Raw genomic sequence first — 14,994 nt, 5'->3', positions numbered from 1 at the left:
CATGGGGAGGGAGAAAATACAAATCAACAATATTAAGAATGAAAAGGGGGTATAATTTCAGAGAAAAGCAAACACTATAAGGTAATACTAGTTGTAACTTTGTGCCTGTGAACTTGAAATTGTGAGATGGACAATTTTCTAGGAAAATGTAAATGTATGAAACTGACTCAAGAAGTAGGACTTTTTTTGTAAAGGAAAAATAGAACTTTGTGTGTGTGTGTATAGATAGACAGATACAGATATAGATAGATAATATATATCAGTGGGTTTGTGGTTTGAAAATGCAGGTTGCCTCGGGGAATGGGACTAATAATGGAAGGTGACCAGCTAGGCTGAGGGGGGACAGCTGCTTTCTAAATATAATGCCGCGTGCTTTGAATTCTATACAAGCCACGAATTACTTCTGTTAGAAAGGGAGCAAATATTGTTGGTGAATGGCTCCCCGGGAAGTCCTAGGAACAAGCAGGAGGTGGGCTAAAGGATGGAGTTGGAATGGAATCCAATAGTTTGTCTGTGATAATCAGATTCCTCTCAGGTCTTACAGTCTCACTCGCCCCCTCTTCTCTCCCTCTCCTTCCCACACTGTGGACAGACATCCTGAGATCCGAGGGCGTTTTATGAAGGAAGGCAGAGCCGCGGAAAGAGCAAAGGAGACAGGAGTTCAAATCCCTACCCTAGTCTGGGATCTGCAGTGTCAGACTTTGGGAGCGTCCCCTCACTTCGCCTGATCCAAGGGTCGCCGTGTCCCAACTGCACCCACCCTCTGGGGCTCCTAGAGGCTCAAGTTAAGTTGTTAAGCGAGTCTAATCCCTCAAGAGCTGGAGATGAGGGGGCGGGGTGGCCGGCGCCTCTGCCCGCAGCTGCAGGTAGGCACATCCCCACCCCCGCTGCCCCCTCCTTCCTCCTTCCTCCCCAGCACACACACCCACACAAACCGCTCGCGTCGCGGCTGGAGAGATGCTCTCAGGCGCCAGCGGGCAGCAGAGCCTCGGCAGCCAGTAGAGCCGAATAAAGAGCTGGAGGGCTGGGGTTGCGCAGGAGATCTGCAAACCACAACGGGGGACAATTCTTACCTTTCTTTCATGCTTCTTTCTTTCTCTTAAAAAAACCCCTCCCTTGTTCCCACTGTAACTTGGAGGAACAAGGAGTGGTTTGAAGGAACTGACGCAGAAGTTTTATTTATAAACCTTAAAGAAGTTCTGGGCAAGTCACTCAACAGAACCCGCGAGGCCCCAGGTAACCCCAGCTCCCGGCGCTGGCTCAGCCTGGCAAGCCAACCCACAGCCTCAGGCAGGGGTGCGGGGCGCCCTCTGACTTTGCTTTTGGAGTAATGACACGACCCGTGACGTGGACCCAGGTGGCCTCGCTTGGTGAGCGTCCCCACCAGGTAAGCGCACTCCCGGGGTCTCCACTGGTCACCTGGGTGGGACCTTCAGCTCCTAAGAAGTAAGTCTGCACAGTTTAGCCACATGCATGAGTGGGAGGTTGGTAGGAGAGAGTCTGCTTTTATCACAGGAAATTGTGGGAGATAGGAGTGAAAGATGGTTAAAAAAAAAATTCCTTTTTTTAAAATTTTTGCATTGACGCGCGGGGATGAGATGCATAGGGGGATGAAGTTTTGTAGGAAATGGTTGTGGATCGGGGCTGGAGACAGGCGTCTGAATTTCTGCAGGGACTGAAGGGGGAGCAAAGTCCACATTATTGCAGAAACCTATGATGAACGGGAGGTGAGAGGTTATGAGCCTGAAAATGTGCAAGAAATGGTAAAGAGTATGAATCTAAGCATTTTAGAGAAATGATGGGAGAAGCACTTACCGTCCTGGTTTCACCTGACCCCCGTGCTCTGCCTTCTCCACGAAGATGCTCACAGACACTGACAACAGTGGACGCCCTCACGCACTGCCCGCGCGCCCGGAGTCCGCGGCGTTCAGCACCTCGGACAGAGCCCTAAAGGGCTGCGCGCGGCGCCCTGTGAGCCCAGGGCGTCCTGTCTCCTTCGCCCCAGGCCACCGCGGCTCGCCTCTGAGGGCGACTACCTAACCCCGCCCCTAGAGCTGGGAGAAAGGATTTTCGAATCGCAAGAGCAAACGTGGAACTCAGTTTCTGATCCGCTTCTAACTGCTTCCCGTGACTGTAGAAGGAAGAGGCGGAGTATAAAGATAGCCCCCAAGCTTCTGCAAATACTACAGCTGAACGGGGTGGCCTCCTGGATTTGGAAAGGTGTACCCAAACTTCTTCAAATTTTAACATTTATTGAGCGTTTTCCATGTGCCAAGGCCCTGTGCTAGGAGCTCTACCTGAGTTATTTTATTGTTATAGCACACCACAAATGTGTCTGTGATTATCCCCATTTTACAGATGAGAAAACTGAGGCAAGAGAGGCTGAGTAACTTGGCCCAGTTTCTACAACCACCGAACGGTAGAGCTGTGTTCTTAAACTCCACTCCTGGCTGCAGTAGTCAGGAGATGTGTCCGAGCAGAATTCTCACTGTGAAAGAGCTCTGAACTTGGGCTCAGAGGAACAGAGTTTGAATCCAAGCTATACCACTTACAAACGTGTGCTCTTGGGCAAAATTACTTAACACGTCTGAACTTCAGACTCTGTATCTGTAAAATTAGGATAATAAAGCTTCCCTTGCAGAAGTGTGAGGGGAGGGTGGTCAAAGAGATCATGAATGTGGAAAGACTCAGCAAACTTTGAATTGTGGTTGGGTGGTGGAGGCAAGAAAGGAGGCAGCAGGTGATTGGAAGAGAAAGAGGACTGGTAATGGCATTAGTGGCACTCTACAGGGTGCTGGGAGGGCTTAGAGGTAGGATTCTGGATGAGCTTAATTCAACATAATAACCCCGTGGCTCTTAGAGGACTTTGTAGATAGTGTTCACATATAGCCTACCCTTTGATCCTTATAACAATCTTGTAAGGCAGCATCGGAGTTCTATTCATTTGGAAAGACGACGCTTGCCCTTAATTACTCAGCTACCTAGTAGCACAGCTGAGGTTAGAATCCAGATCTCCTGCTTCTCTATCCTGTAATCCTTCCACCATGACTGGTGCATCCTCCAGAGCTTGGATTACGGAGCAATTACAGCACCAAAATATACGGAGATAAGCACTGTAAACATCAGGTTGGACCGTGTGAAACTGATGATGGTTTGACCATTTTTTACCTACAGACACAGTAACGTCATATGGACCAATCTAATAAATGTTCATTGATTATATTCTATTTTGTTCCACACAGAATTTAAAACAACTTATAAAGGTCCACAAGATGCCAGGTTTATATATATTAGAAGCAGTCAAGAAAATAGAGGAGAAACAAGATGAAGGCTGTAGCCAGAAATAAGATGAATATAAACTATGCATATTATAAAGTCCTAGACACTTGCTTTGGGTCACAAAGTACAATAAAGTGTATATACAGTCCCTTGCATAGGGATATGAGAAACTTTGCAGACGTTTGTAGGAGTCTGTTGCTCCTCCACTTTTGCATAATTTTTCTGCTAGCACTAATATAAGTAGTCTTGAAACCAATGCAATGCCTCAACCCTCTGAAAGATTTACCACTGTGCCAAACAAGGGAAGTTTAACTGGAAATCTGATGCCAATGAGACTCAAGAAAGGGGAGGTAAAGCGAATGGTATTTTATCTGCACTGAAGTAATGAAGTGTTAGCTATTTATAATGGTTCACACGAGCACATCAGACTTTAAAGTTTATAAAAAGGGCTTCTGTATCCATCAGCTTGTTGGAGCCTCCTAACAAACCTGTAGAGGTGAGAGACTAGGAAGCGAGGGGAAGAACAAAAACACAACATCATGACTTGTAGCCCATGTATTTTACTCTTTATGCTTCATGTCATAAACCCACATACCTACAGAGGCTAGGTAAGTAACTTGAATGTGTGAACTGGGCCAAATGTAAGACTACAGAGAATGGCAGGGCCTTTGTCAAACTGGACAATGAATAATCCATCTTAAAACATTCAAATTAAAAAAAAAAAGTTAAAGCAGGGCTTCCCTGGTGGCGCAGCGGTTGAGAGTCCGCCTGCCGATGCAGGGGACATGGGTGCGTGCCCTGGTCCGGGAAGATGCCACATGCCGCGGAGCGGCTGGGCCCGTGAGCCATGGCCGCTGAGCCTGCGCGTCCGGAGCCTGTGCTCCGCAACGGGGGAGGCCACGACAGTGAGGGCCCCGTGTACCGAAAAAAAAAAAAAAAAAAGTTAAAGCACTGTTCCAGTGGAGCAATACATAACTGGGCACCACATTTAGCCCTCAGCCCAGTATTATGCAGCCTTGTTCTACACTAATCAGGCTAAAGGTCTGGGAAGACATGGGAGTGAAGGAGCCTAGATTCAGTGAGATTAAAGACTCAATCTCTGTCTTTAAACTTTCCACTTATAAACTGGGAAAGATTGAACAAGATGGCTCCTCTCAGCTTCAAAAGTCTAAGACTTCCATAATTTTGTGGATAATGAAATAATTCAAAGATTTCTGGACAAAAAAGGCAAATAATTCCACCCATTCATCCCCTCCATCAAAACAATTTTTTTTTTTTGGGTGTTAGTGATGTTTTAGTTTTCAGCATTTCTTTTCCAGTCCCTGTGCCTTCAGAAATTATGTTAGTCACCATTATAGTGGAGATGAATTAAACAGAAAACAGCCCTGAAAAGTGAAAAGGATGGCGGGGGTGGGAGGTGGGGGTGGGAAGGGAGCACGACAGGGAGGAACCCGCCAAACTTTGCTCACTTCTCAGTTTACTCCCTTTCTGAAACACTTGAAGAAACACCTCACCACTTTGGGGTTGCTAATTTTTAAAGATAAAAACGTGGTGCCTAGAGCAGCCAAAGGGGATGGGATTTCAAAATTCTGGGCATGTACCAGCTCTTTTCACTCAGGACTGCTTCCTTTTCTTCCAAGAAGCTTAGAAAGCCTGAAAGGCATCTGCTGTTTCCAGCATTAGGTGTTTTTAACATTCATTCTGTGTGATGCACAGTAGGAGATAAATTCCCAAATTAAAGTAAATTCGGGGACTTCCCTGGTGGCACAGTGGTTAAGAATCTGCCTGCCAATGAAGGGGACACGGGTTCGAGCCCTGGTCTGGGAAGATCCCACATGTCACGGAGCAACTAAGCCTGTGTGCCACAACTACTGAGCCCGCGTGCCACAACTACTGAAGCCTACGCGCCTAGAGCCCGTGCTCTGCAACAAGCGAAGCCACCGCAATGAGAAGCCTACGCACTGCAACGAAGAGTAGCCCCTGCTCGCCACAACTAGAGAAAGCCTGTGCACAACAACGAAGACCTAATGCAGCCAAAAAAAATTTTTAAAAAGTAAATTTGGTCTTGGCTGACTCCCACATTCGATGGGTCACTATGCAATTCTAGCTTTCGAACATCTCTGCAGCTTGATTCTTCCATAACTTCCTCATTTTGGTGCTTCTGAGCCTCGTCATCTCTCAGAGGCTCCTGCAGCCTCCCGTCTCACCCTTCCAATCCTGAATTCTATAGATTTCTTTAGAATTCTACAGATTTCTTTAACACCTAATGTGGAGTGGACACATTGAGTGTTTGATGATGAATATATGAATGAATGAGCCAGCAAGTAATGCCAGTGTTTTAGTGAAGGTTTACCATGTTATAAATAATAAAAATTAACTCAAGCTCTGCTAAACAGAAACATGGCTCCTCGAGTGTTCACAGACCCCAGAGGGAGCTGAACTGCTGAAGAGAGAGGGGATTCTCTCCACCTCTCATATCAGCTTCTCAGTGTGTTAACTTCATTCTTCTCACTGTGCACTTCAGCCTTTCTGCTTCTCTGTGCATGTGGCTACCTGACCAAAGCAGCCTTATCTCCAGAGTCCCTAACACTTCAGTTCCTACAAACAGCCCAAGATAACTGGTGTTTCTCAGTCTCAATGTCAAATTCTACCCAAGGTCAAGTCAGTCAAGCACATGGGGCAGGTCAGAGAGTACAAAGTCACCTACCAAAAGCTGAACACTGTGCGGGGAGATGGATGACAGAGAGAAGGGTCAGTGTGGGCTGGTGGGACATCTCAGAAGAGTCACCCACTCACTGATCTCTGAATGACCCAGGGCAAGCCAACCCTTCACTCTTGGCTTCAGTTTCTTCATTTGTTAAGTGGGGGAGAGAGGACATCTGATAGGGCCATTTGACGCTTCAAAGAAGGCAGCTGGTATCAGCCTGGGGCAAAAACATACGCAGTAACACTTCATTGGGTTATAAAACCTTGGGAAGTCTAATGAGAACCTGCTGCATAGCACGGGGGACTCTATTCAATGCTCTGCGGTGACCTTAATGGGAAGGAAGTCCAAAAAAGAGGGGATATATGTATACTTATAACTGATTCACTTTGCTGTATAACAAGAAACTAACACAACATTGTAAAGCAACTATACTCCAATAAAAGTTAATTAAAAAAAATAAAAGTAAAAGATTGCAGTTCACGTAGCCAGTTGACAAGAGCCTTGCCAATGACGCCAGACTCGCTTTATGTATCATCCCAGTTTCACACAGCCCTGTCTGCTTACCCTCTCTGGGGGTTGGCCGCTCACCTTGCTCTCTTGCCTGAGTGGCCTTAGCAGGTTCTATACCTCAGTCTTAGAGTCAGGACACTGCTGCTGCTGTCACTGCTACAGACGGCTGAGCCCCACACCTGGTTCCAACTGATCAGGAGAAACTGACTATTGTAGAAAGTGTTTCTCCAACAGCTGCCTGGAGAGACAGAATTACTCAGCTCAGAAGTGTGGGGGGATTAGTCCTTTGTAGAGCACAATATTGACCAAGGGGAGATGGGAAGTAGATGTCAGGAAAACGCTTTTCCCTTTCGTCTCCTAATAGCCTGGTTTTGGTGAGTTTAAAAGATTTGGGTGGGATGCAATGGATTATACAACTTCCGCAAGACTGAGCAATCAGTGCACTTGTCTTTAACACGTGAGTAGCTCAGTAATGTAGCGCTTGTATTTGCTCTTCCTCTTGCCTGGCCTCGTGTTCCATTTCCCCTTATTCCTACTTCCCAAGGGTTTTGTTTGTTTGGTTTTTATTTTTTAATTTTTATTGGAGTATAGTTGATTTACAATGTTGTGTTAGTTTCAGGTGTACAGCAAAGTGAATCAGTTATACATATACATATATCCACTATTTTTTTAGATTCTTTTTCCATATAGGTCATTACAGAGTATTGAGTAGAGTTCCCTGTGCTATACAGTAGATTCTTTTTTTTTTTTTATTGGAGTATAGTTGCTTTACAATGTTGTGTTAGTTTCCTGAATCTTCCCATCTTTCTCCATCCTTGGTACTGTCGGTCTAATTTTAGCTGCGCTGGAGGGTGTACTGGTATCTCATTGTGCTGTAATTTGATTTTCCTTGATTACTAACAAGGCTGAGCACCTTTTTCTGGGCTTATTGGCCATTTGCGTATCCTCTTTTGGAGGAAGTGATTTGTAGGAGTTCTTTATATAGTCTGGATATGAGTCAGTTGTCATTTTATTCCTCTTTCTCCCTTCCAGCCTGAGTGATTTTTCTCTTGATTAAAAAGGAAGTAACATTTGAGCTGAGATTTGAGGGATGATGAATAATTAAAGAAGAGCAGGGAGGTCTTAGAGTTAGAAACATGAACAGGGTTAGAAGGAAGAGAAATAAAAAGTGGGGCATTTGAGAAATGACCAGATTTCAAGATAGATGGAGTATAAAGAGAACAGGAGTAGCAGGGCAGATGCTGAAGAGGTGTGGCCAGGAGGTGAAGGGCCCCTTGGATGGAATGGAAAACAGCATGTTTTCACCGCACATTGCCTTTTCTTTATTTAGCCCTTGAAAATTCCGCTTTAGATGTCCAGAGTTTGGGGACTAACAAGCTTATAGACACATAGAACTGTAATAAAATGATCACATGACCACGGAAGAGTTAAAATGACAGAAACAGAAGAGAGAGAATGGCCACATTTGGGGGGCGCAGGCGGGTAGAGACAGAGAGGGAGAGAGGAAGAAGGACTCAGTAGGAGATTGAAGAAAGAAGCATAGAGTTGAAGAGACAGAAACAAACGTCTTGTGGATACATTTAATAATATACAGTGTCTTTGGATGGTAGGGATTTTACAGAAAATCTTATAGGAACACACAAACACAAGTGCAACAAGATCAGACTGAGATGGCATTATCAGAATGATGCATTTGGAAGAAGCAGAAAATGATCTGAAGCAGAAAGATACAACCTAGACTGTTAACCGCAGTTAATTCTGAAGAGATGAGTGGCTTCAAGGTGGGCTGGGGGCGTGTAAAGGGCACTCTTCTTCTTTATATACTTAAGTGTGATTTGGGCTTTTTTTTTTTTAAACAAAGTATCTATTCATGGATTAAAAGTTTTAAAAGGCAATACACCCATCTCTCAACTTTAGCCAAGAAAAGCTGCTGACTTCCTGTTTAATAGAGGAATAGAAATTGATCAATAACTGCTCAGGGTAGTGGGGTAAGAGGAAGGATGACATGCATCAGAGAAGGAAAACTCAGGCATTGTGACACCTGCCCAGTGGAGCCTGAGGGACAAAAAGTCCACATGGAGGGGCCATGCTGGCAGAGCATGGCCAGTGAGGGACCCGGGGCTGGTAGGGCATCAATTCTGGGAGACCATTTCTCCTTATTCGTGGGAGATCTCGTGACCAACACCCATTTTGGAAGCTCTGAGTCCAGGAATTAGGTAATTGACATGAGGAGAACCAAAGCAGAAAACCCAGGTTTGACAGACCTCAGCGGGGGGAGCTCTGGAACGAGCTTTATTTCCTAACATTCGTGAGCAAAACGGCAATCCCCTTGTCCATCCTCTGCCTCAGATCTGTTCAACCAGAGAGGACGATGTAGCATTGCATTATTTGAGCTATTCTGAGAGCCTGAATGAGGTGGATGAGAACTCGGACATCTGCTTGAATAGTGGGGGCTACAACATGGAAATGGACAGCTGGATTGCTTTTGTTTTACATTTCCCCCCTACGACAATGGTGATACACGTTTAGTTTAGGAAGTACAGCAAAAAGGAAAACTCTTCATAATCCTAACACCATTTTGGCGTATTTCCTACTGGTCTTTTTGATGCACACCTAGAACTACACTGCATTAAACCATTATTTACGAGGTAACCTATTAAGTGTGGCTCATTGCTAAATGCTGAGGCTACAACAGTGAACAAGATAGACTCAGACCTTTCCTTATGGAAACTTAGACTTTAGTGATGCCAACAGACAGAAAACAAAGTTTCTGTTATCACAAAACTGCATTTGTGATAAGTGTCATGCAGTCAACCCAGTAAGAGCTTTGCACGTTTTATTGCTTGCTCTCTCCTAGGCGTCATGCCAACCGCTTTACGTGTGGTACACTGTCTCATTTAATCTTCACAAAGTCAGGTAGTTTGCCACTATCACCACAGTCACCCCTGCCATGTTACAGATGAAGGAATAAACCCAGAGAGGTTAAATAACCAAGCAAGGTGGCATAACTTGGGATCAAACTGGGACACGGCTGTATCCAGAGTCTCTAACAGCCTTGCTGCTCAGATCAGCTCTATAGAATACATGACCCTTTTCTCTCTTCTTCCCTTGCTAGGTCTGATCGCCACTGTGGCTCAGAGACTCTAAGCTGTAGCCAGTATGATGGATGACAACACCGAATTAAGGACTGATGGAAACTCACTTTTAAAGGCTGTGTGGCTGGGGAGGCTCAGGCTGACCAGACTCCTCCTGGAAGGGGGTGCTTATATCAACGAAAGCAACGACAAAGGCGAAACGGCTCTCATGGTGGCATGTATCACCAAACATGTGGACCAGCAGAGCATCAGCAAGTCCAAGATGGTGAAGTATCTGCTGGACAACAGGGCAGACCCCAATATCCAGGATAAGTCTGGCAAGACCGCCCTCATCCATGCTTGCATCAGAAGAGCTGGGGGAGAAGTGGTCTCCTTGCTACTGGAGAATGGAGCAGACCCCAGCCTCGAGGATCGCACAGGGGCTTCAGCTCTGGTTTACGCAATAAATGCAGATGACCAGGATGCATTGAAACATCTCCTGGATGCCTGCAAAGCCAAAGGCAAGGAGGTGATTATTATAACAACGGATAAATCATCTTCAGGAACCAAAACCACCAAACAGTATCTTAATGTCCCTCCTTCACCCAAAGAGGAAGACAGACAGTCATCTCCACGGTGTGCATCTCCCTCGGGTATTGAACTGAAGGCTCCAGGCCTGGGCTCTCCACCCAGTGAGAAGGAAGATGACTTCTTTAGCCTCCAGTCAGGGCATCCAGGTGGTTGCAACACCTCCAAGCCTCCTAATGATCCTGGGTCACTCCCTAGGAAGGTCGGGAACCTCAAAAGGGCCCGTTTGCCTCAACTGAAGAGGCTCCAATCTGAGCCCTGGGGCCTGACCGCGCCCTCCGTGTTGGCCGCCTCTATGCGCCAGGATGGGAGCCATGGCGCAGGTGCAGACAGCGAGGTCATCAAGAGCATCAGTGACATGTCCTTCCCCAAAAGGGGCCCCCTTTCCAGAACCAACAGTACTGATGGCAAAGACCCCAGCCTCTTCCTCACGGTCACGGAGCAGGTTCTGAAGATCCCAGCCTCTTTGGCACCAGCCTCGTGGAAGGCAGCCTACGAGAAAAGTCAGCCTCCCCACCCACGTCTGGCCGGAAGAGGAACTCTCCCTATTGACCAAGAGAAGGGTGGCATTGGCCCATCAGGCCCCTCTGCTCTCAAAGACGCAGTGTCCCTCAAACGGCTGGAAAATGACCTCTATGATTTAGATTTACAGCCAGGGGCCGACCCGCCCAACTCCATCTCCCTTGAATCAGGCAAAGGACCCGTAGATTGGAAGAAGCTCAACAACTCCCACTTGTCTCTCTTCCAGGGCTCCAGGGAGGCCCTGGATGCTGCGTCCTGCACATCTCCCAGCTCAGCGCGCCACAGGCCACCCCATCTTCTAGAAAGACGGGGTTCTGGAACTCTGCTACTAGACCGAATTTCCCAGACCAGGCCTGGCTTCCTTCCGCCTTTAAATGTAAATCTGAACCCACCTATCCCGGATATTAGATCGAGCAGCAAACCTTCCTCTCCACTTGCTAGTGGCTTAAAATCCATGGTACCTGTTGCTCCAAGTTCACCAAAGAGAGTTGACTTGAGAAGTAAAAGGAAGCTCCTCAGAAGGCATTCTATGCAAGTTGAACAGATGAAGCAGCTGTCTGACTTTGAAGAAATCATGACCTAGAAGCTTTTTCAGTGAGGTTTTTTTTTTTTCTTAAATCTACGTAGTTTATGAAAAGTACCATAATCTAGACCAACACGGTCATGCAGAGTCTCTGCATCTTGATCACTCCTTACTGTGGGTGTGCGGCTACTTCAGGAGAGATGGAAACGGTGCCGCTTCCCTTCTGAAAGAACATCTGGGTTTTTATAGGCCTACTCGAAAAGAGCCCAGTATAATTGGGTTTTGGAGATGAAAGTATCTCCAAAGGAAGAAAACCTTTGGAGTTTGAAAGTCACACCGCAGGTACAATGATCTAAGCGGCTGACGCCCATTATTTTCTACCAGACAAACAACTTAAATCACAAGATGGTATCTGGAGGACGTCATGGGTAATAAATCTATAAAGTGCCTATAAAGAAAACGAGGCTTTTTCGAATGTGCAAAAGTTCAAAACCGATCTTTGGGCTGTTAAATATGGGTATCTGTGTCACATCTGGAGGAACAGAAGTAGAATTCTCCCATCAGAGAGGTTCTGGTATTCGGGTCCTGCCTCTTCCCATGTCATGGGGCACTGGCTGGGGTAGCACAGTTGAGATCTTTCAGAACTCCGGTAACAGGCTTTATCCACGTGCTAATTCGGGTGTGCTTTGAGTCCCCAAATATTAGATCTACGTGTCCCCCAAATTCTGTTGTGTCACAGTAGCTGGTGCCTCAGAGACGAATCTTGCCCAGAAATGAAACTGGCCTTGGCCTCCTGCCCTGACACAGGTTCTGTGTTGAAATCTTGTGAAAAACAGTCAGGGGCTATTGGCTAATTTGGAGTTTTGTACATACAACTCATAGAATAGACCCATAAGAAGCGTTTCCTGATTATCCTTTAAAAAAAAAAAAACTTGGTAAGATCTCTCCAAACTAGAATGATACATGGTGATGGGAGATGCACATATTACAAGGTAGAGTAGATGGTTCTCAGGCCAGAGGCAGTGGGGACCACTTGTAGGCTGAAAATTTTAAGGGATGCAAACTGTCACTTCCCCTTCACTTTTCTGGGAAATTCAAGAACATCTGGTTTCTTCTTTGCCTGAATCATCTATGTGATGAGAGATTTGTAGAAATAACCTGTACAACCTTTTCGAGCCACTTTGCACGAACCCAAGAACGGAAGCAGATATTTAGCACGTTTGGTGTAATGTAGCCACGTTCTAGATGAAGATATTTCTGGTTATTTTCCCATTTACTGTTTTCTTTCATGCTGCTTAGATATGTTTGCTCTATGGTTAAAAAAATTCAGTAGTCCTTGGGGATAGCATCACATAGAGGAAAGAGGAGAGACTTTGAGATTTGGGTTTGTATCTCTATTTCATCATTTACCAGCTGCGTGACCTTGAGGAAGTGGCTTAACTTCTCCAAGCCTCCACTCCCTCCTCTGTAAAATGGGGTTAGTAATGCTTCACCTTACAAGTGTGTGGTGAGAATTAAATGAGATAATGTATGAAAGTGCCTGTAACTGTGCCTGGCACAGGTAGAAGTAATTGGAAACGAGGCAGCTGATTTTCATACTCCTTTAGACCGCCGGAGCCTCAAAATCTCAAATAATACCTAATACCCTACACAAAGTGAAGCAAAGTCTAGCTGCAATATTCAAAGGGCCCCTTGAGATTCTCAGGGGTTCTGTCAATACTGAGCCTTAAACTCACTTGTAGAGTAAAAGAAATTCTGCCACAGAAGCTCTGCACATCAGACCATTTCTATAATGACATTTGCTAGAAAGGTATCTGTATATCCCAATCAAAAGTGCTAATGATGGTTATAAATACACCGAGTGTTTGTTCTTTAGTAATTCCTTTAGGGAAGGCACGTGCTCAGCCTCGGCACTATGGGTCTTTCGGGCTGGATAATTCTTTCCTGTGGGAGACTGTCCTGTACGTTGTAAGTTGTTTAGCAGCATTCCTGGTCTCTACCCATTAGATATCAGTAGCATCCTCATCCTAAACTGTGACAACCAAAAACGCTTTCAGACGTGGCCAGACATCTCCTGGAGGTGATATCACCTTAGCTGATCACCACTGCTCTAGGAGAACGATTGTGTACACGGTAGAAATATGCCAAGAGCAACCAAACTGCATGAAGGTGTAGGTCTGGCTGGCTGGCTAGGCTGTTCCACTAACTTCAGGGCAATTCAAACTGTAACTTAGTAAGATGACTCATATACAACGTGCGTCTTCAGGATTCTCGACCTCAGTGCTAATGGCCTCTTGTACTTGGCAGGAAGGGAAGAAAATGAGAAGAATAGCACATAAGCTAGTGAAACTCTAGGGCTCATGACCTCGGTTGAGTGTCCCAACCCATACGCTCTTCAGGACCATTTAGATGGTAATAGTTCTCACCAACTGGCCATGATTACAGGCAAAGCAACAACTCTGATGTATTAAAGAGAGAACCAGACAGACAACCACTGTTCTCAGCAGCTCATTAAAGGAACGCACACACACTATTTTAAGTACTTTTCCGATGGTCGTCAGTGTCAGTTAAAACTAATGTCTGCCAGTATTGATAGTATCTAACTGGGGCGAGAGCAAGACACTGCATAAGGGAATTTTTCTAAACCTTTAGCTAAGATTTGAAAGCCTAATTTATCCTAAGTAGTGAATGTGGTATATTCATAGCAATTAGCTTAGGTGAAACACTAAACATGATGAGTTGCCCGTTTGGAATAGCCTGTCCATCCGTCACACAGATGCGTAACAGCAGGTACGCTCATGCCACTTACTGCCTGCATCCATCAGTTGTGACCTTTCCATTGGCCTTTCTGTAGACGGTCATCAGGATAGTACCTTGTTTCATCACTATCTGACGATGCATTAGTTGAACTAGACTGTTCCAAACTAGGACAACCACTGCAATGCTTAATTACGGTTAATGCATACATGGGCAATTTTCTTCGTGTTAACAAACCTCAGAGAAATGCTTTTTAAAAGCATATTTGGATTGAATCACGCTTCCTAGATCAGAGATTTGGGGGAGCCTAGGGTCACTACAGAAGATAGCCACAAACTAGTTTCAATAACCCATCTACTTAAGACTCTCTGGAATGTTTATCAAAATATATTATAGAATGTGAGTCTAAAGTTTCAAATCTGGAATTTGGGTTCAATTTCTAGACATTCTAAAGCCTTTGTCTGCTTGCTTAAGTCCATCGTCGAGCCTCTTAGAATTTCATCAAGTAAACGCAGGTTTTGTCTGACCTTCCTCCTTTGTGTGTGTTGGTACTTCAGATGTATCGTGTGTTGCTTGAACTGGTTCTCTACCGTGTTCTATCCTAGTCTCGAGCTGACGATGTGCTCAAGGATGTACCAAAATCCATGTAATGGAACTATTTAGATATTTCTAATATGTCAATAAAAGATATATTACAATCCTTCAATAGTAAGTATTTCCCATTTTTCTTAGTGAAATCTCAATTATACATATTACCTTTTCCTTAAGATGGGTTTGGCATATGCCTGCCTGGTAACATCGACCTGAGCAAACACCTACTGTTTTATGTACACGTGATTTAGAAAATGAATTTTTAACTACACAGGTATTACAGTTTCTTTTCTGGTTTAAAAAAAAAAGCTAAGAATGAGAAGGTGCATTGCCGCAATGGGGGTGAATTCTTTTCCTCTGGCCCTTCTGCTCAGTTCCCCCCAGGGCTGCACCTGCCATCTGCTACTGGTAAGGTCCCTGGATATCCCTCCTTGGGCCCTATT

At 45.3% G+C, this 14,994-nt stretch overlaps 1 protein-coding gene across 1 annotated transcript; it reads left to right on the top strand.

Annotated features, from left to right (window-relative positions):
• Positions 1 to 980: 980 nt before the first annotated feature.
• On the top strand, positions 981 to 14,650 carry ANKRD34C (ankyrin repeat domain 34C). The gene is made up of 2 exons (XM_067698762.1): positions 981 to 1,387; positions 9,612 to 14,650. Exon 2 carries the CDS (start codon positions 9,656 to 9,658, stop codon positions 11,261 to 11,263), a length of 1,608 nt encoding a protein of 535 aa, XP_067554863.1. The 5' UTR covers positions 981 to 1,387; positions 9,612 to 9,655; the 3' UTR covers positions 11,264 to 14,650.
• The last annotated feature ends 344 nt before the right edge of the window (positions 14,651 to 14,994 follow it).

Source organism: Pseudorca crassidens, chromosome 1 (assembly GCF_039906515.1).
Source record: "Pseudorca crassidens isolate mPseCra1 chromosome 1, mPseCra1.hap1, whole genome shotgun sequence".
Lineage (NCBI taxonomy): Eukaryota > Metazoa > Chordata > Mammalia > Artiodactyla > Delphinidae > Pseudorca > Pseudorca crassidens.
The sequence above is the reverse complement of the archived record's forward strand: the minus strand, read 5'-3'. Positions and strand labels throughout refer to the sequence as shown.

What these genes read in the sequence shown, in the direction of transcription:
- ANKRD34C (XM_067698762.1), top strand. Translation starts at nt 9,656, where the DNA reads ATGATGGATGACAACACCGAATTAAGGACTGATGGAAACTCACTTTTA.